Below are 26,715 nucleotides of genomic sequence, written 5' to 3'. Positions count from 1 at the left end.
TAATTCAAGATAATTTGCTTGATTTGCTGTTATTAGTATTTAATTATAGATTCTAGATTTCATACATTAAGGTTAGATTAGTATGGATTTTAAATTTTACTTATTTATTTTAATTTTTCAACAGTATGCATATAAATATATCATGTCAAAGTAATTTTTTAACTTTTTTCCAGGTATGATATTATCTTGTAAGATGCAGGTATGCATTTATTAGAATATTATCGTATGGTCGTTTGGATGAGTAAAATATTTTTGAGGTATTATAATTGAACACGAAATAAAGAAAAGATGCAATATCACTTCTTTACTTAATTTTGTAACAATTTTAATAATTTTACTATTCATCAATACCACTAACCACATATATTATTGTATTTTTAATTATTTATATTTATTACTACACTTAATAAATTAATAATTATTATGTTACATTGTTAATAAAACTAAATGTATACAGTGGCGTTGTGAAGTCAAAATATCGAGAGATGGCCGCCTCTCATTTTAAATTAATCTTATAATATGGTTTTAAATTTGTTAAGGGGGAGCTATAAACCCTGAGTTCATTGTTCAAGAATGTCAAGAATAGGGACTTATTAGTATTAGTTGAATTATTCATCTTTTTAGTGATTAGATGAAACCATAAATTAAAAAAATAATAAACAAAAATCAATACAGTGAATATCTTAATATATACAATTTTATTGTTATATGTTAGGTACCTTACAACTAAGTCAATTAGAAAAAGTAGTTACAAAATACATATTAAGTGCAAAACAAATATATTATATTCCAATACCATACCTAGCCTAATACCATATTTTAAAAATAATATTACATGATAAAATCTAATAACAATTGAAATGATTTAATGTAATTTAATTACTAGTAAATAATCAAATATTTTAATAATTTATTACGGTAGATACATGTTTACAAATGGGAGAACATTAATAGATAAGGCAAAAAATTTAAAATTTAAAATTTTGTACTAGCAAGAAGTGTCTTGTGTAGATAGTATAATGGGTAAAATATAAATTTTAACTACAAAAATATTTAAATATCACATGATTGAAAAAAAGTTATAACATATATTAATGTAATGCTACCTCTAATTCATTATTTGTATACATTAATTTCTATTAAAAAATAAATACTTTTTAGGCTTAATTGAATGTTTAATTAAAATATCACAATTTCTTTAAACATTGTCCGACTTCACTTTCATTGTTGCTTATCTATAACAACATTTTGTACCTATTTAGTTAATTTTTTTTATATTGTATTATACATTTATATACTTATTTAACAGTAAAATATAAGTTATTAATAAGTGATTATATAATTATTTTACATACTTTTTTAACATAATTTTTCTTATAAAAGTCTCCAAATAAAATCAGCATTGTAATAATATAAAAGACAAATAAATATTTCATCCATAATGGCCATTTACACTCACTTTGTATGGCATTTATGCCTAATGGTAGAGCAAATGAAAATTGAGCCTAAAAACAAAAATATATAGGAAATGAGATTATAAAGACTTAAAAATGAGAAAGGGGTGAAGAATAAAGTAATAGCCATAAGTACACTTGTATCATTAAAGATTAGAACATATTTCCTATTGCATTACATAAAAAAAAATTGATAATTATTTATTTGTAGGTACAGTAAAACTTCAATAAGACAGAACTTCTGTTAGACAGAAACCCCGATAATTCGAACAATTATATAATGAGTGTGAATGGTGATCCCCTGTCTTAAAGTCTGAAACTCCATTATAAGACAAAAAAAATTGGACGGTCCTAAGCGATTTTGTCTTAACGAGATTTTACTGTACTTAAATTTATGCCATTATTTCATCAAAGCATTGTATTTGTATATTTTAATGTTTAAGCAATGAACACTGAGCTGATTATACCTAATAGCCAAAATTGTATTGGTTATATAGATGTAACATGAGAATTTTAACGTAGATATTCATATACAACATAACTAACTAATCTCTTAATAACTGATTTTTCTTATTCTAAAAATCAATTTTAAAAAGCTGAAATAAAAATAGCTGTGAAATATTAATCCCTATAAAATATTCATTATTTTCAGGTCAATATAATATTTTATATTATATAAGTTTAATAATATTTTAATGAATTTCTTATAATACAACCTTCCTATGTACTATATTAGATATATTTTATGTTTTGCTAAAATATTAACTGACAATACTCATATTGAATCAAAACTTTGAAATACATATATAAAATAGATGTGTTAAAATATAGGTAACTTCTACAAAATTATTGAATTTACTAATTCTAATACATTGAAACTTGTTTAAGACACTTCAAGGGATCCGCTCAAAAGAGTGTCTAATGTATTAACTTGGTAACTAAGTAAATATATAGTGACTGGCAGAAAACAGCATCTCAAGTAATTTTGTCTATATTACCCTATAACTAATTTATATCTGATCTATAACTATAATTAAATAATGATTATTTTTACCAATTGAATGATTGTAACATATTTTTTGTATTTGAAGATTTTTGAACATTGCATTGCTGCTAATGTATAGTAAGAATACATTATAACATGTACAGTACTGTTGATTAATACCGGTAGAAATGCTGAGCCTCCAGGTACATATTTTGTTCCTAGCCACGAGAATATGAACATTGTTGAATGATGGTAGACATGAAGAAATGATAGTTGATTATCTTTCTTCCTGAGTATCAAAAATATAGTGTCCAATAATTCAAAAAATTTAACTATATAATATAACCAAACTGCTGTTGCTATCTGCAATAAATAAATTATATTAAAATATTTTCTTATTTGATTTAATTTAGTGTTAACTTTAAATGTGTTAAATTGAATACAATTCAAGTTAAGTATTTTAATATTTTATATTATAGTATAGGTATACTATATTTCTTTTAACCAGTCAAAATAAACTAATTATTTTCTGTCTGTTCATGTTAGTTACTAATATTTTCTAAAATTTATTTGAATGCAATTTTGAATGCATACTAATACTGTAATACATAAGAATAATGTGTAATTTTTGTATGGTAAACTGATAAATATACCTTTCTCTATCCAACATTAATATACTATTATACTAATAAAAAATTATAACTTAATACCCCATTTATAATTTTTATGCATATTATTTTAAGAAAAGTTTTTTAATATTTTCCAATTGAAATTTAAAATTAATTACTATCAACATTCAACATCAAGATTTACCCTAAGCTCAGCTTCTGCATTGACATAGGTTATTGGCTGACACATCCAACTATAGTTTAATTTAGTAGTCATCAATATCATCTGGAAATATATTTATATAAGTTTTTAGATACTAATTAATGATGAATTTAATGAATCTAATTTTCATTACTTCTATTATTATGAATAAATTTGTTATTATCATTATGATATTGTATATTATTAGAACATTTCTTAAGTTGTATGCTGTGCGATTTTTCATATACAGTGGAGTCAGCCATACTATTAAAAGGTAACAAAGAGCTATAGTAAATGTAGTGAAAACTGAATTTACCATCCACCACCCTCTGGTTCTAGAATCTATTGTAACAATAAAAAAATCATATTGTCACTAATATAAAATAATGATATCACAGAACAAATTATATAAAATTTTAATATTTCTTTATTGGTTCTTTTAAATTTAAATACAATTTAATAATTATGATTAACATCAAACATAATTACCACTTAGCGATTCAGTCCATTGATTAAAATGTTCCACTTGTTCAAATAATGTAGATAAGTTGTAATCTAAATGGAATACTGTAAATTCTCTAAAAAAATATCAATTAATTATTAATAAAAACCACTTATAGAATAACCAAAAATCTATTGTATCTATATATTTTGTAGTTTTTTTTTATTGTATAGTACTATAGTAAATCAAATTAGGAAGGCTTAGTCCCCCCCCCCCACACACAGACACAAAAAATTCAGAAAACATTTATTTTCTACACTATTAAAATAAAATAAAAATCTATAATTTAAACTAAATAGTAATTTGTCTAATTCCGACGCAAAATATTATGTGAACTGATCATAATTTATAATAGGATGTACTTATAGTGCCTATTAAACGGGGCTCTGTATAGGCATTTTACACTCATACGTGTGATGATGAATACCATTATTAAGAATTAAAAATATCAAGTTAATAGGACATTATAGTCATTATACCCACATAAATTGTTCAATGTCTACGTTTAATTTACATCTTTAAAATTCTCATAATCTGCACTAAAATTAAAATACAAAAAGCCTAGCCTACAAAGGGCCAAAGAAATAATATTCTCAATTTAAGTTTGATAATAGGTAGAGCTAAACGGAAAATGTTTCATGTTATCTATCAGTAAGACGAAAAGAGTTTACATGCGCGTATAGCGTCCTGTTAAGGTTTTGAGGTTTGAGTAACCTAGTCAATTAATTTGCTTTCATGAAAGCATTTTTTAATCCGTTATCATAAAACCATGTGTTGAGATGCTCCCTAGCTGTTTAATAATATAGGTACTAATTCCTACTATTTTAAATCATTGACTAATACTTATGTAACTATATCAAAGTAATATGAAATGCCGTTAATATTTTAATTCCAATTTTTAATCTCCTTTCAGAAACTGTATTTGAAAAAATATTTAAAATATATATGTATTGTCGTTATATGCCTAATTAAGTAGGTAACGTTCTAATAGATAGGACAACATAATACTATTATAGGTGTTAAAAACTCACTCGTTTGGTGCAGTATACATTGTTATTTGTATTGAATTTATATTTCAGTGTTTGTGAACCGCTTAAGACTATGTGTATTTATATATTATATTTTAATATAACATAGACTCTAACTGGCACTGAATAAAAAAAAAAAAATTAATGGCTTGTGTACCTAGTTGTGTAACGGCGTATATGAGCACTAGGCTTAGCTCATATTATGATGACAATAAACGATGTAATTATTATTTAATACAACCAAATCAATTTTTTTTTTTTTTTTCAAACGTGTACGGAAATGTAAAACGAATATCGATGTGCACAATATTATACAGTGGCGTGCGTACTTGCCGTACAACAACGTACTACTATGAAGATAAACACACCGATGCCGACCGACGAACGAGAGAAGATCAATGTTCAAAAAACCATTGCGCATGCTTAGCCGCTGCAGTACCTATGATGCATTATGTATAATATAATATTATAATATTTTGTTATGTATTATTAACCACTGCGAGTTATTATAAGTGAGATATTAGGAGAGTGTATGAATTGTATCGAAAAAAAAGAACCAAAATTCGTGAAATGTATATAAAAAGCTTAATTGAAAATACTAAAAATGAAAAAGTAATACCAATGTTAAAAAACTATTGGAAAATGTTTACCTTTGACCTCTATAATGCACTAAGGATATTCACTTTTACATCGGAAACCACCCCCACAGTTTGAAATTGAAGCATTATTTCGACTAGTTATGCTGTAGGTACATAGACACAAAAAAAAAAAAACACACATCATTGTAAAATCAATACATTCATCACTTCGTTCAGAATCTAAAAGACTTAAAAAATTAAAGTTAAAATTTCAATTTTGAATTATTATTCACTTTCATTCTATATAATAAGCTATAAAAGGGAAATGTATTTCTACAAATTCATATAGACTCAATTATTATATTTTAATAAGACATTATAATCCATAAGTAGGTATATATAGGACATAGGTATAAGGTGTTTCTTAGTGTTCCATACATCCACTGTTCAGTTAGTACTTGGTTTAGTCTTTGAGAACGATCTCATTTGTCAGTGAATCGAATAGGAAATCTACTGCTTTTGTGTATGCTACCATACTGCAGGACTCAATACTCAAGATAGTCATTTCAATTAATTATTATAATCATGTTGCAATAATGAATAAATAATTATGTTTATTTAATAATTTATCCTATACAACATGCATGCAATAATATAAAACAATTATTATTTTGCAGAAATAAATATTATAATCTATATAATAATGTAGATACCTATTTAAATAAAAATATATTTAAACTACCTATAATTATTTTACTACTTTTGAAACTTTCATATTTATTTCAATTTTCAAATTAAAAGTTGTCTATAAAAATAAGTATCAGATATTTTTCATTAGACCGAAATGTTGGGTTCATGCAGGTAATTTATAATATGTAGGTATCATTATTATGAATTATGATATTTGATTAATTTTTTAATTTTTTTTTATCTATGTTATAATGGTGCATTACAATTCCGACGTTTTCAAACGCTGCCCATACAAATGTGCATACTTGCTAGCAAATTAAGGGATATTTTTTTGTTTTTTTTTTTTACAATGAAAACCATATAGGATACAGGTCACTACACTGTAAAAAATTAAAACCAATTTTAAAATTGTATTTATTTTAAAACTAAACAAAAGGTGTTTCGGATTTGTCTCCAGACTCTATCAAAGATTCGGTTTCAGAATCCAACTCTGCAGACTCGATGGTATTGTGGGTGTGGCCTCTAACTCCATCGACAGGGTCGTTTACTACGGAACACAACCCGAAAAACTCTGTTAGAGGGTCGACATTTTGTACCCGACAAGATTTCAAAAACATATATTGGTTGAATTTGGTGACCGGAGCCAGCAGTCGATGGGAGCCACTTATAGGTACTCATTTTACTTTATCTGGCCATCGAGTCCGGCGACCGGAGTCGATAGGCTCCGGGAACCGGGAGGTCCCTTGAGTTTAAATACATGACTCTTTGAGGGGAAGTGGTTAGTATGCTAACCATTTTTTTTTACCGTTCAAGTGCGATATGGTTACTATAAATTAACCACGTTTTAAATTATTTTTAATATTTTTTCGACGGTGGTCATCAGCATACCAACCACCTTATTATCAGCTTATAAACATCTATATAATTTCCCGCATTTTTTAAATTTTCGCCCCTCAAAGAGTTAATTAAGTTTCAGTTTACTTGTTAAGTCACTTACCCACAGTGGACGTGCGTATATAGGCGATGTGCGCGGTATTAAATTAGTATTTAGCGCGTATGCGTATAAACGTAAAATCTCAAACTTTGGATGGCTATAACTTCCAAAATAATGGTTCCCGCACATTTATTTTTGCACCATCGTCCTTAACTCGATGAAATACATAGATTTCAATTTTCATTACTATATGTATTTATTAGATATTATATAATATATAATATTATTGATATTTTTTTGTAATTCTTTAAATACTTTTATGGCGAATGTTTTAAGAAATACATAACAAATTAGGTACTAGAAACAACATTAACATCTCGTCTTTATGACTTTATTTCATTGTATTTTTTACTATATAAATTTAAATATTTTAATATATGATATTAATACCTATAATACCTATTTGTTCTTTAAATTTTATGTTATTTTTATTATTATTATTATAAATATTATCGTTATATATAACTTATTTACTGTTGATGTACGTGTACAATATATTATATACATATTATATGGAAAAAAAACTGGAATTGGAATTTATTTCCGTAATAAAGAAATATTATTATTATTAAATAATAAATATAGAAATATAGATGAAAGTCTAAAACTGATCATTTCAATGTACCTATTTATTGTTATAATTTATTGAGGTTCTTGAAAAGTGAAATTAAATTTAAGGATTACTTATTAGTTATTAATATATATATTTTTTTTTAAATTACCTATCCAGTGTCCTTATAGTTTGTAGGAATATAATCTATGATAGGTAGGTACTATTGTACTAATATATATGTTTATATATATAGACAGTTACCTAACGATAAATTATGTTATTCGTATGCCTATTTAGCAGGCATTGCATTATTTCAAAAAAATATACAGTTAATTTGAATAATCGTGTACAGGAATATAACTAGTAAAAATACCAATAGAGAAAACTGTTTATTATTTTATAAAAACATGTTACAAATATACTTAGTCGGTAAATGTGTACTATGTCGTCTATATACATAATAATAATAAAGTAGTAAAATGCCTTAGCCATGAGTAGCTTGTATATTATGTGCTCAAATTTAGTTTGTGATAAATACAAAAGTCAAGGCTGAAAAAATCCAAAACAAACGATCTTGAAATAAATATAAATTGTTTTCAGTTCTTGTACACTTTTTGTAAATAAGTACTTAATAATACTAAAAAAATATATACGAGTATATACAAAATGAAAGTTAATTATTTTTTGTCGATTTACATGCCACATTTTTCGTGTTGTAATTTCTATAGGCGTCTGACTTATTTGTTGTATCCTATAACAAATTTATAATCATAACTATTAATTAAATATTAAATAAATAATATCACATAATATTTATATATTTAAATATGTTGTAGGCGTAGTAAACATTTTTTAAAGTTATAATATCGCTCTTCGGGGCGTATAATCATCAAATAAAATAAAATAATATTAAATCGAGGAAGTCGCTTAGGCGAAAAAATAGCCATAATATGATACGTATATCCACTATATCAGGTTTTTTTTCCTGTTAGAACCGACAGCAAGGAGGAACTGTTTGTTCCTACTATATCAGGCTTGGGTGATGCGCGTCATCATTGCAGAGTAGAGTTCCACTATTAAGTCTACAATGAATGTGTTGAATTTAAATTCAAGACGAAAAATAATTGTATAAGAAAAACATTTTTACCGAGACGGTATTGAATTTATTTATAATAATGTTGGTAAGATAAGACATGGCATGTATTATTATAATATTTTATTTCATACCTAGCTACCATTGTTGTTATGTAATTTATTTTAAGTCAATAACAAGTACTGCGAAGCCCGCAAGTACCGTATATAATAGAACGGTATGTCGTATGAATAGGTTCGTGATGTAACTTAATATTATTATAAATATTTTTAAATGCTTTGAAATATTTTAGGCAGTGACATGCCGTAAAAAAGGAATTTTTTTTAAAAACCACATTTTCAAAAATGAACTCATCAGGTTTGTTTCAACAAACGTAATTTAAATATTTCTTTGTATAATATGCACTTCTATTATATATTACATGATTGTCATTGAAAAGTATTCAAATTTTATATACACTGTGATTTAAAAACTTCCAAAACTAAATCTAATTGTACATTTAACACGTACAGATACATTTGGACTGTCTGTTTTTCCGGTTAAATCTACGAAAAGAATGAACTGATTTTGACGGGATTTTTCATACGACTATAGTGTTTTTATTTTTTATTATCGTATATCTATAAGTTAGTAAGTTAGTTATTATGGTTGGGTATAATTTTACACCGATACCCCGAGTAACTATGTAATTTTGGATCATTAGCATCCCCTAAGTCAAAATTAGTACACTAAAAAATGTTTCAAAAAGTTAAGTTCCAATGGTCCTATTATTAAGTCACAAAAAAAATCTGGAGCTTAGCACCCCCTTATCAAATGTCTGGTTGCGCAAATGAAGACAGGTAGTTTAACATTTAGGGGTAAATTAATATAATTTTAGTTCGAAAATATGTTCGAAGAATTTTGAAAACCGATCAAAAAATTTTTGTGGAGGAAAATGATATTTGGCATTAAAAAAAAAAAAACCTAAAAAAGTTGGAAACTAAGTCGTAGGTATCAGTGGCGTATTTACGGGGGGGGGATCAAGGGGATCAATCCCCCCAAAGACTGTATACACACAATTAATTATAGTCGTTACTCGCTATAATTTGACGATTATTATTTAAAAATTAAAATATTATGATTATTTTTTTTTTTATTTTATCAATAATTGATTAAATTTGCAAGAATAAAACCTCCGAGCGCTGCTAGTCAGACGGGCTAGATTTTTATTATTCCCAATAGAAAATAACGCTTTGTGTTTGCAGACTGCAGTTCAGTCTTGTAATATTGTTAAGTATTTGAATAAATGTAATAATATGAATATGTATTTAAATACTTTTTTTAGATTCTGAGCGGAGCGATGAATGTATTGATTTTACAATGATGTGTGTTTTTTATTTTGTTGTGTCTGTCATCACGTTTTAGGATAGTAAAAATGCTTAGATTTTCTTCAACAGTATCTTTTATGATAGGAAAGCATAGGCGGATCTACGGCCTGGGCCAACTGGGCCATGGCCCAGGCTAATTGGCTCCGTATTAGTGTATACATTTGCTAAGAATATATTATTTTAAATGTAATAAAAAAATTAGGTATTAATGCGAAAAAAATTTGAGAAATTAACTGTAAGTACGTAATAAATAGAATAGTTTAAATGTTTAAAATATATTATTAGTAGTATTACAACTGGCCATCGAAATCAAATCATTATCAAAAGTTTTTAAATTATTGATATTTATTTTTAGAAAATGTCATTTTGCGAGTCTCACCATATTATTTTCATTGTTCATGCGTCCCGTACGGGTCTTATCTTTTTTATTATTATTGTGTTTAAATGTCCTAATCGTCAATCGTTTATCGAATAATCCAAATATAGACATTATATAGTTATTAGTTAATAGTTTAATACTTTTTACTTATTTAACGACCATACCTACTGGTGAACGGACTGAGGATACAGATGCTTGGTTAGCAAAATGGACAAGTAAATTAACAATTTTATACTTATTTTTAAGTGTTAAATTTAATTATTTGTATACTAAAGCATTACTACATGTAAGATCTAGGTATTTATTAGCTAGTTATTAGTTTTCAAACCAAATGCACTTCGATATAATATATGGAAATTCGCAGTGTCACAACTTGGTGTATATTAGTGGGTGTGCAAGCAAATATTATAGAATATAAGACCCATGTAACCATGTACCTAAATACCATAGACATAATAATATATTATTATGTCTATGCTAAATACCCAATAAATCCTTTAAAAATATCACTTACTGTTTGTAGCAGGGCTTTGCACCTGAACGAAACCCAAAACCCGAAACCCCAATTAACCCGAATAAATTTGCAAAACCAAACCCGTATAATACAACACCTGAATGAAAAAATTAACACCTGAATTAACCAGAAACCAGAATTAATATTTGGGTTAACCCAAAACCCGAATTATTATTAAATACAAAGAAATGAGTGGCATATCAATTCGTATGTATTTTACGCAAATAAGAAGATAAGAAAATAGTTGGCGTTATATTAATAAAACATAACATAATAATATTATGTTGTATCAACTATTGATATTGACTGCAACTGTATAATTATTAATTCTCGACGATATTATCTTTAAACACGCGCGTGTATTACCCTTATTTGCTTGTGTTGCTTGTGACCTGCGTTTAGTCATGACTTGTGATCTATTCTTTTATCCATGCTTGTGATCACAATAATATACAGTGTCAAACGTGTCTATACAGTGTACAGACACAAATACAACAGAATATAATATGAAAAATTAATATAAATTTAATGAATTAATATTAAATATAAACCAACTAAAGGTGTAGAATCTAGATCATTGTTTTATATTATTTCACAATATTAAATAATTATATTTGTGTTATCTAACCTTTGTATTCAACAATACTAACAACAAAATTATGTTTGATCAAAATAAATAATAAACAAGAAGTTTTTTTTGTAGAAAAATGACTTTTTAATGGTAAGTATGATTTTAATATGTTTTTTTTAAAAATTATATTTGCTTTAAAAATAAAATAAAAGTACAATACCAAATTCGCGTCGAAAATCTCATGTTAATTGATATAAAACATGGGTATTTTTTAACACCCGAATTAACCATAATTAACCCAAATAAATTTACATTTAACCATAACCAGAAAAGTTCATTAACCCGAAACACCCAAATTCAATAACCAAAATTTTCCTTAAACACCCAAAACCCAAAACCCGAAAAAATTATTCCGGTGCAAAGCCCTGGTTTGTAGCTATATAGATTATTATACATAAATGGTTAGGTTAAGTTAACCAGTTAAACAGACTTAATAATTAATATTAATATTATATAAATATATAATATATATTATGTATCTAATTAATAATTTATACAATTAAACTACAATTAATATATTGTATTCGACAATAATGTTATAACTACTAACTAGGGCGTGGATTTTTATGTAAAAAAAAATATTTATTTATATTTATATATATTTTTTTTCTATAGGTAAATATATAATTTTATTGAATACAAATTTCTCAATTTTGATTTAAAATAAGCACGGTACATTACATCCTGAATAAAACGAGTCTTTTTTATTTTACATATTTTTAAATATTTCATTAATAGGTATTTACAATGTATTTCGTAAATATATCGCTTTTTTATACCTATGTATACAGTTTTTATTTATTCCTATTAAAATTATCATATTGGAATTTAGAAATTTTGATCTATCAGCTTCTATTGATATACGGAGTGGTTATAAATAAGAAATAACTGATAAAGCTATTAGTGGGAGATTACAATTTGTAATGTAGCCATAATCTAAATTAAATGTATCCAATTCTTTCTAAAAAAACAACAATGGATACGATTAGATGAATTAAATCGAATCAAATAAATTAAATTAATGTAAAATACCGATATGTTTTTAAATTTGTATTTTTTTATTTAAATATTTCATGTTTTTTAATACATATTTTGCTAAAAATAAGAACATAAATATTTATATACTTTGATTTTTTTATTACATAAAAAACCGAGCCCAAGTTATAACATTTTATAAACTAATAATGATTCTAATCTTGCATTTCTTAAAGTATAAAACAATTTTAAAAATTGTTTAATAATATGCAGAATTGTTTAGGACAGACATGTATTCTAAAATCTGTATATTGGTTGGTTTTTAGATATATTATCCGAAAAAGTCCAAATAAGGAATCAGTTAATTCCAATTTAAAAACTGTTGAAGCTCAAAATACCACAGCAATTGCATTGCCCTCTGAAAATTTACAATCAGAAAATTTGAAATTGCAATTTTTACATTTTTCATCGAACATAATGACCCAGCTTTACCATTACCATCTGATCGTTTAGAAAGACACTCAAAATTACTTAAAGGGCCCTGCCAAGTCCATTTATCTCTTTATCCAAGAGTAAAATTCGGGGATCGATTTCGTTCTTTTCAAAAATCATGGTACGACATTTTTAAATGGTTAGAATACAGTGAAAGTATAAACGCAGCATTTTGTTTTTGTTGTCGAGCATTCTCTTCGAATAAACGTAAACATACCATCAATCAGACCTAGAAAACTACCTGCACGTAGAGATGAAAATTGGCAAAATCAGTTTGTATTTGAGACCAAAAAAGAGGAAACCCGAGTTACTACAATGTATCCATTGATTGATTCGTTAGTACAAGGAATTGACGAACGTTTCAGTCAAGAAAGCACTTCAATCATTACTGGAGTAGGGAAAATGTTGAAATTTAAACTGAACAAAGATGACATTAATTTATTGACAAATCATTTTGATTTATCAAAGGATGAATTTGTAAGTGATGAATTACATCTTTTGAAGGCACGAAACAAAGATGATATTCTTACTAATAAAGACTGTGCATTTTGGTTAAAATGGTTACGAGAAAATGGTATTGAAACCATTTTTTTTCAGCATAGAAAAGTATTAAAAGGTTTCTCCGTCATACCAGTCACAAGTGCTTCGTGTGAAAGAGCTTTTTCGAAGCTAACGCATATTAAAACTAAGTTACGGATGACAATGACTCAAGGACGATTGGAAAATTTAATGCTTCCATATATCGAACAAACCATGGCCAAAAATGTCGACATTAATGATGTGATCGAAGAATTTAAAAGAATGGTCCCATATGAACGTCGTTTAGCATTATAAGTCTTAACTTTAAGATAGCAATTTAAATATATTTACTATCTGTATTTTACATGTAAAATTTAACTATTTAAGTTTATATTATAAGTGATATAATTTAGTTTTAAATAACATCAATAAATACTCATGTTATACATTTGTATTGTAATAAAAAACATTAATATTCCCTATCGCCCTCCACTCTTATTTCCTTTGAGTATTCTAAGTGCAAAATGACTCTCGACTCTCGAGAGTGGCCCAGTCTAATTAAAATGTCTAGTTCTGCCTATGTAGGAAAGTAAACCTATATGGTACTTTGGGGGGTCAAAAGTAAAAATTTCCCAGTAGTTTTCAAAAGCGCCGTGAAAAACAAATGAAAAATTAAGGAAAAAACGGGGATTTTTACGATTTTTGGTCAAAATCGATTTCGGTTTTTGGTGTAATTCTAAAAAAAATTTCTATACTGTATAGATACATTAAATTTTCACTGGTTGTTTATATTAACACTTTCTATATTTGACACAATTTTCAAAATATTTTGACTTGTTTTGAGCTGTTTACGGATATACCTACTTAGTTACCAACTTTTTTAGGTTTTTTTTTTTAATGCCAATAAAACTTTATTTGTAGGGTAAAAAAGCTTTAAAGTGTAATACGATGCTTCTTATATATTGTTACAATAGTGGTTGAAAAATATTAAAAATCTTTAGTCACAGTTTTTTTTTATAACCATTTAAAATTCAAATCTTAACAAAATACGGAAAAAACACGAAAATTAGCAAATTATTTTGAGTTAGAAATTCATAAAAATTTTTCTTTTTGAATCTAAGATTTGTAAATTTAATATAAGATTCTTCATAAGTATGCTTAATTTTATCAAAAAAAAAAATCTCCACCGGAAAGTCAAATTAAATTTTTATGAGTATTTGAAGTTCATATTTTGTATCCTGTATTGTAATAATATGATTAACATGATTTTGGTTTAATAAAACATTTAATCTCAAGTAATGTGTTGTGTATTATAATTTTGGCAAACGTAGAAAGTATATTTAATATTAATAAGCTTTTATAATTTCTGGAAACTTGGGGGGGTGTAGCCCCCCTCAAGTTAGTAATTATCATAAAAAGTCATATCCCCCACCCATGACAAAAACCTAAATACGCCACTGCAAAGGGGAGTACCTCACACCGATAAGGTGATGATTAGGGCTAGGATTTTAATGACCCAAAAAACCTAAAAAAAATGACATTAAAATAACCTAAAAATGACCTTAAAAAATGCCAAAAAGATAAAAAATGATTTTAAAATGTTATAAAAATACATTATAATTATTAATTAATATTTCGGTAAAAATTATTTAAATTATAATATTATAAAAAAATAGCAAAAAAAATGTTAATTTAGGATTTTCTTTTTTTTATCTACTGCAACTTTAACTTCACAGACTTTACAAAATAACACCAAACCATCGGTAGAAAAGACGTCAGCGCCAAATTCCGAAACATAAAGCCGCATACGACTCGATTGCGATGATTTTTGTTTCGGCATATTTCGTTACAAGCACGATACGCAATCCCGAAAGTAAAGACACTAACTAAATAGGTATTTAACAAAACCATACGTAGGTACACTCCACACCACTGTCATCTAATTTTACGATTAAGATAACTCGAGGTATCGAAGATTATTCTCTATACTATCTCTATAATTGAAATATTGAATATGATATTATTTCTGTTACAAATTCAAAACTTTTATCGAGAACATCTAGTGTAAATGAAAATGTATAAAAATATTACCTAGATTTCAAAAAAGGATTAAAAAATGCCCGTAAAATTGAAAAAATGACTTAAAAATGCTAAAAAATGACCCTAAATCCTTAAAAGTACAAAAAATGCAAAAAAAAGCAAAGTAAAAAATATAAATTTGGACTCGTATATGACCAAATCACATTTTGTGCTTGAAAAGCTATGTCCTGTAAATCCTAAAAAAAAATGCAAAATCCTATACTATCCTAGCCCTAGTGATGATACTCTTTCTTTCTATTTGTATTATTCTAAAATTCCAAATATATAATATAGACTATAGAGCATACAGCATAATATACAATATACATATATTATTGTAAAATGGTTATATATACGTAATACGAAAAGAAATTCTTTATAATACCTACCTAATTAGTATTTATGTTTATGAATTTACCTTTTGAACATAAGCGTTTGCGTAAAAGTTTCCAAATAACACAATAAATGAAATCATATAAATCACCAATAAATATTGCATCCATATGGGAAATTTGCATCCAGATTTAATTCCGTGGATGCCCAAAAAAAGCGCAGTGGTAAATTGAATCTAAATATTAAAATATGCATATGAGTTAATTATAACATCATATAAATTATAATAATTATATAATATATATATATATATATATTATACATTTAACATTCAATTTATACTAACCAATTGAAGTATAGTTAAGTACTTTTTCCACCATAAATACTTTTCAATTTTAGGACCCAGGGCACTCAGAGCATAGTACGAATACATAAGTACATGTATAAAACTGTTTACCATTGCAGGTAAAAACGTAGATCCACTAGGCACCCATTTTACTCCAATCCACCACAAAGAGAACATAGTTGAATGATGATAGACGTGTAAGAAAGTAAGCTGCTTATCCTTTTTTCGGAGAATGAAGAAAATTGTATCACAAAACTCGAGAAGTTTTGAAAAATAATACCACCAAACAGCTTTCAATAACTACAATATACATAAACATGGATAAAATCATATGAAATGGCAATTATGTAACTTATTTAGAATAAAAATTAATTTTATAATTTTATTTTATTTACTATTACGAGATTTACCTATGTCAGTAAACTACTTATGGTATTTATGTAACACCTATACTTTTATAAAAGTATAATGTATAATATAAAACTTTAATCATCTAATAAATATTATTTAAAATATAAATGGCAGATATGAGGTAAATAATAATATTATATATATTTTTTTTCATAATTTTTAATTACCCTTAATTCGTCTTTGTTGTTGATAAATGTTAGTGGTTGACAAACATAACTGTAGTGTAAACGACTAGATGCCACCAGTAACTGAAAATAAAAGTTGTAACTGTAATATGCTACTACGTAACACCATTATCCATTTAAACACTGATATACATACTTCAATAGCTATATATAAATTTAATAATGTCATAAGGATGTTGTATGGTATCAATATGGGAGTGAGTTTGAATGGTTTTCTATTTTTCATACATCTCGGACCCAAACCAACGATTATGAAATAAATGACTGTATAAATTACAGTCGGGGTTGGAGAATCAACCATCAACCAACCTTTTGTTCTATCGTCTGTAAGAAGGCAAGTTAAGAAGACATACATAGTGTCATACTGTATTTATATTTTAACTATACTACAATTTTATGAAACATGCATGGGTACATTATAATAATATTAAAACCATAATTAGCGATTCTGCGCTTAATCTGTATTATTTTATTATAGATAGATACATTATGTGTTATGTAGGTATACTGACATACTGTATAGGTATACGTAACTACTTACCTGAAACTGATAAAGACCATTGATAAAATTCATTAATTTTTCCAGTCACTGACGTAGAAAAATTCATTGTTGATGAATTCTACTAACTACATAAAATAAAAATAAAAATATAAAACAAGCCTGTCTTAAAATATTTAAATTTATAGTTACATTTTGACTTTATGATGGTTATTGTATCTTCTATTTCAATGAATTTTAATGATAAAAAATAATTGAATCAGTAAACATAAGTCAACTGCAATACGCTGTGTTCATCACAAGTCCACACAAAGTACTGATCTGGAGAAAACTGTTGAATGAGCATGTCATATTATAAAAGTGACCAGTATACTATCGGTATAATGTTAGTCTATAAGTGGGTATGATTAAACCATTTTCATATTTTCTGTTTGTATATATGATCATCTTCTATTCTCCCACCCAATTTATTTGATTTGCCTATAATGTACCTATCACTCAATTTAAAATAAAATAGGCACATCTGTAAAACTTATTAATAAGTTTTTATAAATCATTCAACTATGGTCTTCGAATATAGCTAAATGTATAGGAATATCTGAGTTCCAAATTGAATTGAATAGGTATCTAAAACAATAACAATTATTTCATATTATAGATTTAAATATTTGCAATTAATTTAGCAGAGAAAATAGAGAAATCATTTGGTAAGTGGTAACCAACTTTTATACGAATTCAGATTTGTTGGAGATAACAATGAAAGATTTACTAAAAGTTTATTAATAATTGAAAATAGCTTTTCTATATTTTCACTTTTCAGTGGTTCTAACTGTATTTAGTTATTTGTTATAAATTTAAATTGTAAATTTTCTTTTTATTTGTAAAATTGAGTCATCGGTGCCTTCATAGTTTGCCATTATCCTTTTCGTAACACCGAATTACTTACAATTTTTTCTTTTTAATCTATTTCTAAATTTTAGTTGTTTAACCTTTTTTCAAAAATATTTAGTAATTATTGTATAATGATTGTATATGCTCCAACACCATATAGTACAATTACCCCCTCCCCCCATCATATTTTTGGCTTTGGTACAGAATTACCTAAATCCAAGCCCCAAAAATGTTCTCCTAATATATATTGAAGTAATTATTTACATGAACGCCGGGCCCCAATACCATAGGTCCTTCTGACCCCCATAACTGAACAAGTCTGAAAATATCCAATGCTAATCAGTAATAACTAATAAAGATATTATATATACATGTTTAAATAGTTTTTAAAAATGTAAATATAGGACAAGATAATAACATGTTTTTATAACCAAAAATAAAACTGATAAAAAAAAAATGAGCTTTCTACAGATCAGACCACTAGGTCATATTTTGGCACAGGTCATCTGGAAATTTCCCATTTTCAGATCACACACTCTGCCACCAGGTTCCTATCGGCGGCTTTATGCTTTGATTTGGAGGAGGGTCATGTATCGGAAAAACACTATGTAGATACTAATTAGTGGCTATACTACTAATAGATTTAATATTGTATTATATACAATAATAATAAAAAGGTATATATTATATAGTAATTAATGAAACTTTATAATACTAGATAGGAAACCTATTCTTAGTTTTTTTTTAATTTGGCGGGTGGGGGTATTGCCTTATTCTTACTCCCTTTTCCCTCTTCAAAAGCTACCATGAATTCCAATGTAGGTACCTTACCTATATTCATGAAAATTCTAAAACCAAAAATTTTAACACAGACCCACTTCAAATAACAAAAACAACCGAGTAATAAAATACATCTATACAGTTGTACACGTGGGTACCGGCAATATTGCTCTAATTTATAAATCTGATATATAGGTATTAATGGTATTATATTTTCTACTTATATCTGCTACATCTGTATATTATAATGCACAGCCACGTACACACATGTGTGCAAGCGATCCACAGCTAAGTATATGACACTAATAAGTTCTGAAATTTGGTGCACATACGTATAGGTAACCTATTACCTATACCTTAGAACATATACCTATAAACCAAATTCGAAATTTTAAATTTACAGAGAGGCTGACATAAGGATTTGTTGGCTCACGGAAAACGTAAAACCGTTAGTTACAGAAGACAAAATAGTTACCTATTATAATTTCGAATATAATTTTAAACATGTAATTTATTTATGTATTTGATCAAAACAATAGCCAAATAACCGTGATAAAAAAGTCATACAGTTTACATTTAATGGTATTTAACATTTAAGAAGGGATAAGATTGTAACTTGTATGTTAGGGCATATTATGGTATATTATACTATAGGGTAGCACTTTCCCATAAATTTAAGGGAATTGAGTTTGTTAAGGACAACGCATTATAATTTATTTCAAGTATTCTATACATAGAAAACAGAATGATTCATCAGGTACATACTTACATTTTATAATTTATTGAAATTCTATAATTTCCGGAATTTTGAAGAAGGTATAGGGTATTTAAAGAACATATTTTCATAGACTTATACGCGATATAACTTACATATTTTAATACCGATTTAAAAAGTGAAATTGGTGATATAAACTTCCGTGTTGATAAAACATTTTTTTGTAGGTAAATGGTGAAGTGAATAATAATTAAAAATGTTTCTCAATTGTAGGTATACCTATATTTTAAGTGTATGTTTTAAGAATAGCATAATCCAAGAAAAAATTATAATAATACATTTAATGGTACATTGCTACGTATCATCTCTATTATTATACTCGTATTTGAAAATTATTAATTATTCTATAAAACTTAATTATTATTTAAATAGATATTAGCATTTTATAATTTGCAAAAATTTTTTAAAGCATATACTAGATTAAATTTTGGATCTATTTTGGTGTACCTAATCTATTAAGAATGATTAATATCTTTATTCTTCATTCCGGGGTCGGCTTAATCCTTAGTAGGTAAACAGAGTTTTATTTGAAAAAACTATCTAGCACAATAATTCCTATATTTCAATATTTCATCATTCGAATTCTGACTTTAGATCCATAAAAATTAAAAAAAAAAAGGCGGGTAAGTCGTGTATGTCGCTCTGCTGTAAAGTAGGTTACAAGGGGTTACTGTAATGGATGGAATTAAATTTGAATCCAATGATATTATATCATTGTATACAAAAAACGATTCTGAGCGAAGACGGTTTATCTGTCTAGGATATATTATAGATTATTAAAAATTTTCAAATCTTAGATTTAAAAAGAAAAATTTTTATGAATTTCTAGTTGGAAATAATTTGCGAATTTTCGTGATTTTTACATATGTTGTCAAAATTCAAACTTTGAATGCTTGTAAAATAAAAATTGTGACTACGCATTTCTTTTATTTTTCAATTTTTATTGTAAAAATATATTATGAGCCTTGTATTAAATTTTCAAATCTTAGATATAAAAAGAAAATTTTTTATGAATTTCTAGCTTAAAATAATTTCTGTATTTTCGTGATTTTTACATAATATGTTGTCAAAACTCAAACTTTGAATGCTTAAAAAAAAAATTGTGACTATGTATTCCTTTTATTTTGCAACTGCTATTGTAAAAATATGTTAGGAGCCTTGTATTAAATTTTCAAATCTTAGAATTAAAAAGGAAAACTTTTATGAATTTCTATCTAAGATAATTTGAACATTGCCGTAATTTTTACGTATTTAGTCAAAATTTGAACTTTAAATGCTTATAAAAAAAAATTGTGACTATATATTTCTTTTATTTTTCAATTGCTATTGTAAAAATATATAATGAGCCTTGTATTAAATTTTCAAATCTTAGATATAAAAGGAAAATTTTTTATGAATTTCTAGCATAAAATAATTTACGAATTTTCGTGATTTTTACATAATATGTTGTAAAAATTCAAACTTTGAATGCTTATAAAAAAAAATTGTGACAATGTATTTCTTTTATTTTTCAACTTCTATTGTAAAAATATGTTAGGAGCCTTGTATAAAATTTTCAAATCTTAGAATTAAAAAGAAAAACTTTTATGAATTTCTATCTAAGATAATTTGAACATTGCCGTAATTTTTACGTATTTAGTCAAAATTTGAACTTTAAATGCTTATAAAAAAAAATCGTGCTTACGAATTTTTAATATTTTTTAACTTCTATTGTTACAATGTGTTAGAAGCCTTGTATTAAATTTTCAAGCTTTTCTACCGAACAAATAAATTTTTATCGATATTTATAGAAAAAAAAACTAAAAAAGTTGAAAAATTAAAATGTCAGTCAACAGCTCAAAACAAATCTAAATATTTTTGAAAATTTTATTAAATATATAAAACGCCTATATAAACATTCAGTCAAAATTTCAAGTATCTGCGGTAATTTGTTTTAGAGTTACACCAAAATAAGGAAATCGCTAAAAGTGAAAATCCAATGTTGTAAAAATTTAAATTTCAAATGCTCATAAAAATTTAATTTGAATTTCAGGTGGAATTTTTATTTGTGATAAAGATTGAAAAACTTGTAAGGAATCTTGTATTAAATTTTTAAATCTTAGATTTAAAAAGAAAATTTTTTATGAATTTCTAGCTTAAAATAATTTGTGAATTTTCGTGATTTTTACGTATTTTGTCAAAATTCAAACTTTGAATGCTTATAAAAAAAAATTGTGACCATGAATTTATTTTATTTTTCAACTGCCATTGTAACAATATGTTAAGAGCCTTGTATTAAATTTTCAAGCTTTTCTGCCTAACAAATACATTTTTATCGATATTAATTTAAAAAAAACTAATAATGATCGAAAATTTGAAATGCCTATGAATAGTTCAACTTAAGTCGAAATTTTTTGAAAATTGCATGGTGGATAGAATATACTTATATAAACATTAGGTGAAAATTTCATGTTTCTATGGTCATTTGTTTTAAAGTTACATCAAAAACCAAAATCGATTTTGTCGAAAAATGAGTGTGCGTAAAATTTCCCGTTTTTCCCTTAATTTTTAGTTTGTTTTTCTCAATTATTTAAAAAAGTATTAAGAATTTTTTACTTTTGACTCCCCAAAGTACCAACTAGATTCACTTTCTGATCGAACGAGGTACTGAAGTCAAAAATCGAAGGATTTTTACTGCCCCAAAACGTGATGACAGACACAAAAAAAAAAAAAAAAAACACACATCATGGTAAAATCAATACATTCATCGCTCCGCTCAGAATCTTAAAGGTTTTCGATTAATAATTTATATGGAAAAAAGGTGGCTCTCGTTTGAAAAAAAATTCATAGAACCAAATTAAATAGTTTAAAATAATATTTATAATTATCTTAAAATATACCTAACTACCTAAGATTTAAATTTTTACTTTTAAGTAGGTCCTGTTGGTAGGTTTTTATATAGGTTTAATAAAATGTACAAAACCAGAATTTGAATAAATGTATTATTATTTATAAGGTATAGGTAGTAGAGGAATAAACATGCTAGATGAATCTCCCTATATAACTGTATCTATTATTGTAATACAAGTACCTATACATACAACATACATATTACTTTGGTAATTACTAAATATTAATTTGTTTATTTTACTTATAGAGAGTGGGTATATATAAGTACTTGAATTTGTCAAACGGCTCGCAAGATCACCTATCTTCTAGAATGACAATTTATTTTCCATGAGTTCAACATTTTGATTCTAGGCCACTGTGGGCATCACCGTAGTGACGTAGTCTGTATTAAAACCATAAAAGTTATCAAATTTTGAGTACTGTTATTTTTCATTACTTGTACTTTTATGTAGGTAATTGGTTGTTCATTTATTTGTGTATGACAATATTAGCCACACTTTCAGAGTACCTATATCTGTGACCAATTCACACATTGTTAGTGAAATAATTTATTGGATATTAGACATCAATAGTCTCTTCTTGTAGTACCTTCACAAAGCAATCAAACATGGTTTAAATCAGAAGGTTTTCTATAAAATGATTTATATAATTTGTATACCTACAATATTTATGAGTTTATGACCTGAATTATTCCATTCAATTGACATGATTGTCAATAGGTACCTACTTAATAGCTATACATGTGTACATATCACTATATCAGTACAATATACATATTGGAAACACGTAACGGGTTTTTCTTGCTTAGTTTAGTATTTAATGCATCAATAAACTGCTAGATAGATGTACCTACGCGTTTGTGCGCAGCATGTCAATAATAGTGTATAATATAGTACTACAATATTAAATTCACGATCCTATATGTATAATGTATATTAGTATATTGCATATTATATATATATTATATATTATGAATCGCGGAAAAAAAGCCCAGAAAAAAAACTTAGCGGAAAAAAAGCCTATGGAAAAAAAGAATAACAAATAAATAATAAAGGCAATTTTATATACGGATTACGGATACTCAAATAGTCAAATACAAAAATAGTAGGTATACTATTAATATAGTCATATAATAATAATAATGACCATAGCAGGTCAGTCGACTAAAAATATAACAATAATATTATAGTATAAATATTTTGTTGGGTATAGTTATAGAGTAATATGATATTAAATATATAATGAAATTAAAACTCTAAGCTATGTTGTCATTCAAAAAAGTAAAAAAATTATAAGGATAAAATGGTAAAAGTGTAAAACGGTATATAAGTGTTCACATTTATATTTCTGGGCTTTTTTCCGCCTACCATATATTATATGTAGTTGATAGCTATGTAGTCAATAAATTATGACTCAAAAGCTAAAACTTACATTTTAGTTAGTTTTTTTAACTTTTGCCTGTTACTAATATTTAAATAAGTTCATTAAAAGAATTCATCTCTACGTCTCTACCTGTAGAGATATAGGTATTTTAATATATATTATATACAGTGGTGTATTCAATAGCAGGTGGTGTGACTAGCGTGAGTGTGTATTTCCTTTAAATATAAACTTTTCACGTTTTCATGTAAATCAAAAATGTATCCAAAAATATGAAAGCTCGATTTTTTTATTGGTGTTATATACAATTTTAAGATGAGATGATGCTCTCAAAACTCCAAACCTTTCACACATCAGTTTGTTTTTTTAATGATTGGATGGTATATTGGTATTGGTACCTATAACCTAGGTACATGTATGATGTAGGTATATATTATATATACAAACTCATCAAAATGAACCGTGGCATTTTTACAGTTAGTCGTTTGTCCAGTAAAAAAGTAGAATTTACAGTTGTTTAACCAGTGGTCCCTTGACGTAGTACAAACTATAGTACGTAGGTATGTCAGTTCATTGAAATTGGAGTGAAGCGAGGTTACTTTTCGAGATGAAAACTGTACATGAAAAGATTTTCCAGGGTTAGGTAAAAATTCTCCACCTATTTTCCCGAGTGGGAAGCATCAAATTCTTGTGCCAGTGAGCCATGTCTAAAATAATCCTGGATAGTATTCCTTATTTTCAAATGAGATTTTAATTTTGTCAGTTAAGTTATTTGGTGCACTGTGCCACTGTGAACAAATTGTATAAAAGCACCGAGATAAATAGTATATTATGTCAACACAGTTATAGGTATACAAATAGTATATATCTGTGATGTCAACAATATAAAATATATAATAAAATTAATAATTATAATCGTATTATTGACTCATCTTATCTAAGGCAGTGGCAACAATGCTACAGTGCTGTTGATAGAATAAAAGACCGGCCGTGAATGTGATTACTTGCGATTTTATCAAAAAATGTTATCACAAACTACTAAAAAAGTTTAAAAAAAACATTTAATATTAATATATTTTCATTTTCCATGTTTTTTGTTTAAATATTTGAACAACAGTATTTAATATTAACCATTTAAATTTTAAATATCTACAAATATTATAATAAATTATTATTATTTATTATTTATTTTATTATAATAAAATCATTTTTATGGTAACTTAATACTATACAATAGGTATTTAAATATCTTAAAACAAATATTCTATCTGTATTATTAACTGTGAAAGATGTCTAATAACGAGGAGAGCACTAATATGTCACAAGAAGAAGTTTTACATAAATTCGTTAATCGAATATTTAACAATGATCAATTTCGAGAAAAAATAATGATGCCAAATGTGATGGGACGGCCAGTAGTAAAATCGGTAGAAGAAAAAACATTAGACTCAATTACTGAAAGTTGTGCATTTAAGTGCATTCTAAGCGGTGTGATGGGTAATACAAATAGATTTTTGTGTACCATATTTTTAGTATAATGTATTAGTGTTAAAAATGTATCCTGTTTTTATTTACATTTTATTAATTTCTAATGACATTTTAATAACAAAGATGTTAATTAATTTGATTGCCTAGGTTTTGCTCTTGGTGGAGCCATTGGTCTTTTTACTTCTAGTGTAAATCCACAAATAAAACCACCGGGTCAGCAAGAAACAGTCAAAGAAATTATACGTGAAATGAAAACTTCTTCACTTGGTTATGCAAAAAACTTTGCTTTACTTGGAGCCGTATTCTCTGGGATTGAATGCATTGTAGAGACAGTTAGTATTTAATAATGAGAAGCATCTCTTAATATTTATTGTTCAATATATTGATTTTTTACCTAACTTTGTAGTATAGAGGTCAATCCGACTGGAAGAATGGTACTTATGCAGGTGGAATAACTGGTGGATTAATAGGATTTAGAGGTTAAAATTTAAAATTATAGTTAATATCTAATCATATAAATATATGATTTATGAAAAATTTTTATTTTAGCTGGAGCCAAAGCAGGTTTACTCGGCGCATTAGGTTTTGCTACATTTTCCACTGCAATTGATTATTATATGCGTAATTCATCATAAATATTTTTATTTTTAATTAATTTTATTGCTGTAAATAGAATGTTAATTAGATTCTTTAATTGTAGAAAAATAAAACATTATGACTTATATTTGTACACTGATTTTTATTTTATTTTAATATAAAATTATGTTTATAAAGATAGGTGTTTTTTTATGACTTTCACGTTTAAATGAACAAAATATAATATATTCAAAGCAAAAAAAAAAAACACTTTAAAAAAAAACTTAATTACATTTTCTGCTTATTGCTTACATTATTATTATTTTAGATTCTGTCTGTAAACATTTTTCCTAGTAGAAATAATGCTTTGATTTTCAACTTAAGATTTTTTTCTGACAGGAGAGTGAATTCAAAAATTCAAAGTAGTTATTAAAAAGAACCAGGTAAAACAAACAAAATTAGAAAAAATGGGGTTTTTATGCAAAACAAATTAATAAAACACTTGGCAAATTGTTTTCA

General features: G+C 26.3%; 5 protein-coding genes across 9 annotated transcripts in view; 3 read left to right on the top strand and 2 right to left on the bottom strand.

Moving 5' to 3' along the window:
* The window catches only part of LOC149058366 (uncharacterized), a 476,835-nt gene that overhangs the window by 100,708 nt on the left and 349,412 nt on the right, over positions 1-26,715 (top strand). The window lies entirely within an intron of this gene.
* LOC107165310 (very long chain fatty acid elongase 4-like) lies at positions 367-5,163 on the bottom strand. Of its 3 annotated transcripts, none has more exons than XM_015513504.2 (7): positions 4,783-5,163; positions 3,739-3,827; positions 3,404-3,591; positions 3,253-3,333; positions 2,620-2,802; positions 1,356-1,505; positions 367-1,235 (listed from the first exon to the last, which is right to left on the bottom strand). In XM_015513504.2, the coding sequence occupies exons 1-7, from the start codon at positions 4,800-4,802 to the stop codon at positions 1,188-1,190; spliced, it is 759 nt and encodes a 252-aa protein (XP_015368990.1). In that variant the 5' UTR covers positions 4,803-5,163; the 3' UTR covers positions 367-1,187. The 3 variants fall into 3 exon arrangements, with proteins under 3 accessions (XP_015368990.1, XP_015368976.1, XP_015368999.1); XM_015513490.2 differs by having other exon boundaries at positions 2,509-2,802; positions 4,783-5,158; XM_015513513.2 differs by having other exon boundaries at positions 2,509-2,802; positions 4,937-5,158.
* On the bottom strand, positions 7,965-17,816 carry LOC107165138 (very long chain fatty acid elongase 4-like). The gene is made up of 7 exons (XM_089221036.1): positions 17,610-17,816; positions 17,460-17,545; positions 17,055-17,242; positions 16,901-16,981; positions 16,323-16,622; positions 16,062-16,211; positions 7,965-8,345 (listed from the first exon to the last, which is right to left on the bottom strand). The coding sequence occupies exons 2-7, from the start codon at positions 17,524-17,526 to the stop codon at positions 8,268-8,270; spliced, it is 864 nt and encodes a 287-aa protein (XP_089077162.1). The 5' UTR covers positions 17,527-17,545; positions 17,610-17,816; the 3' UTR covers positions 7,965-8,267.
* LOC149058369 (uncharacterized) lies at positions 10,576-13,923 on the top strand. The gene is made up of 2 exons (XM_089221038.1): positions 10,576-10,648; positions 12,880-13,923. The coding sequence occupies exon 2, from the start codon at positions 13,361-13,363 to the stop codon at positions 13,877-13,879; it is 519 nt and encodes a 172-aa protein (XP_089077164.1). The 5' UTR covers positions 10,576-10,648; positions 12,880-13,360; the 3' UTR covers positions 13,880-13,923.
* Positions 25,203-26,350, top strand: LOC107165412 (mitochondrial import inner membrane translocase subunit Tim22). The gene is made up of 4 exons (XM_015513627.2): positions 25,203-25,629; positions 25,768-25,952; positions 26,027-26,099; positions 26,170-26,350. Exons 1-4 carry the CDS (start codon positions 25,422-25,424, stop codon positions 26,253-26,255), a joined length of 552 nt encoding a protein of 183 aa, XP_015369113.1. The 5' UTR covers positions 25,203-25,421; the 3' UTR covers positions 26,256-26,350.

The sequence above is a fragment of the Diuraphis noxia genome, unplaced genomic scaffold, assembly GCF_037042655.1.
Source record: "Diuraphis noxia isolate RWA-SAM2 unplaced genomic scaffold, SU_Dnox_SAM2 contig0002, whole genome shotgun sequence".
NCBI lineage: Eukaryota > Metazoa > Arthropoda > Insecta > Hemiptera > Aphididae > Diuraphis > Diuraphis noxia.
This window is presented reverse-complemented; position numbering and strand designations above follow the sequence as displayed.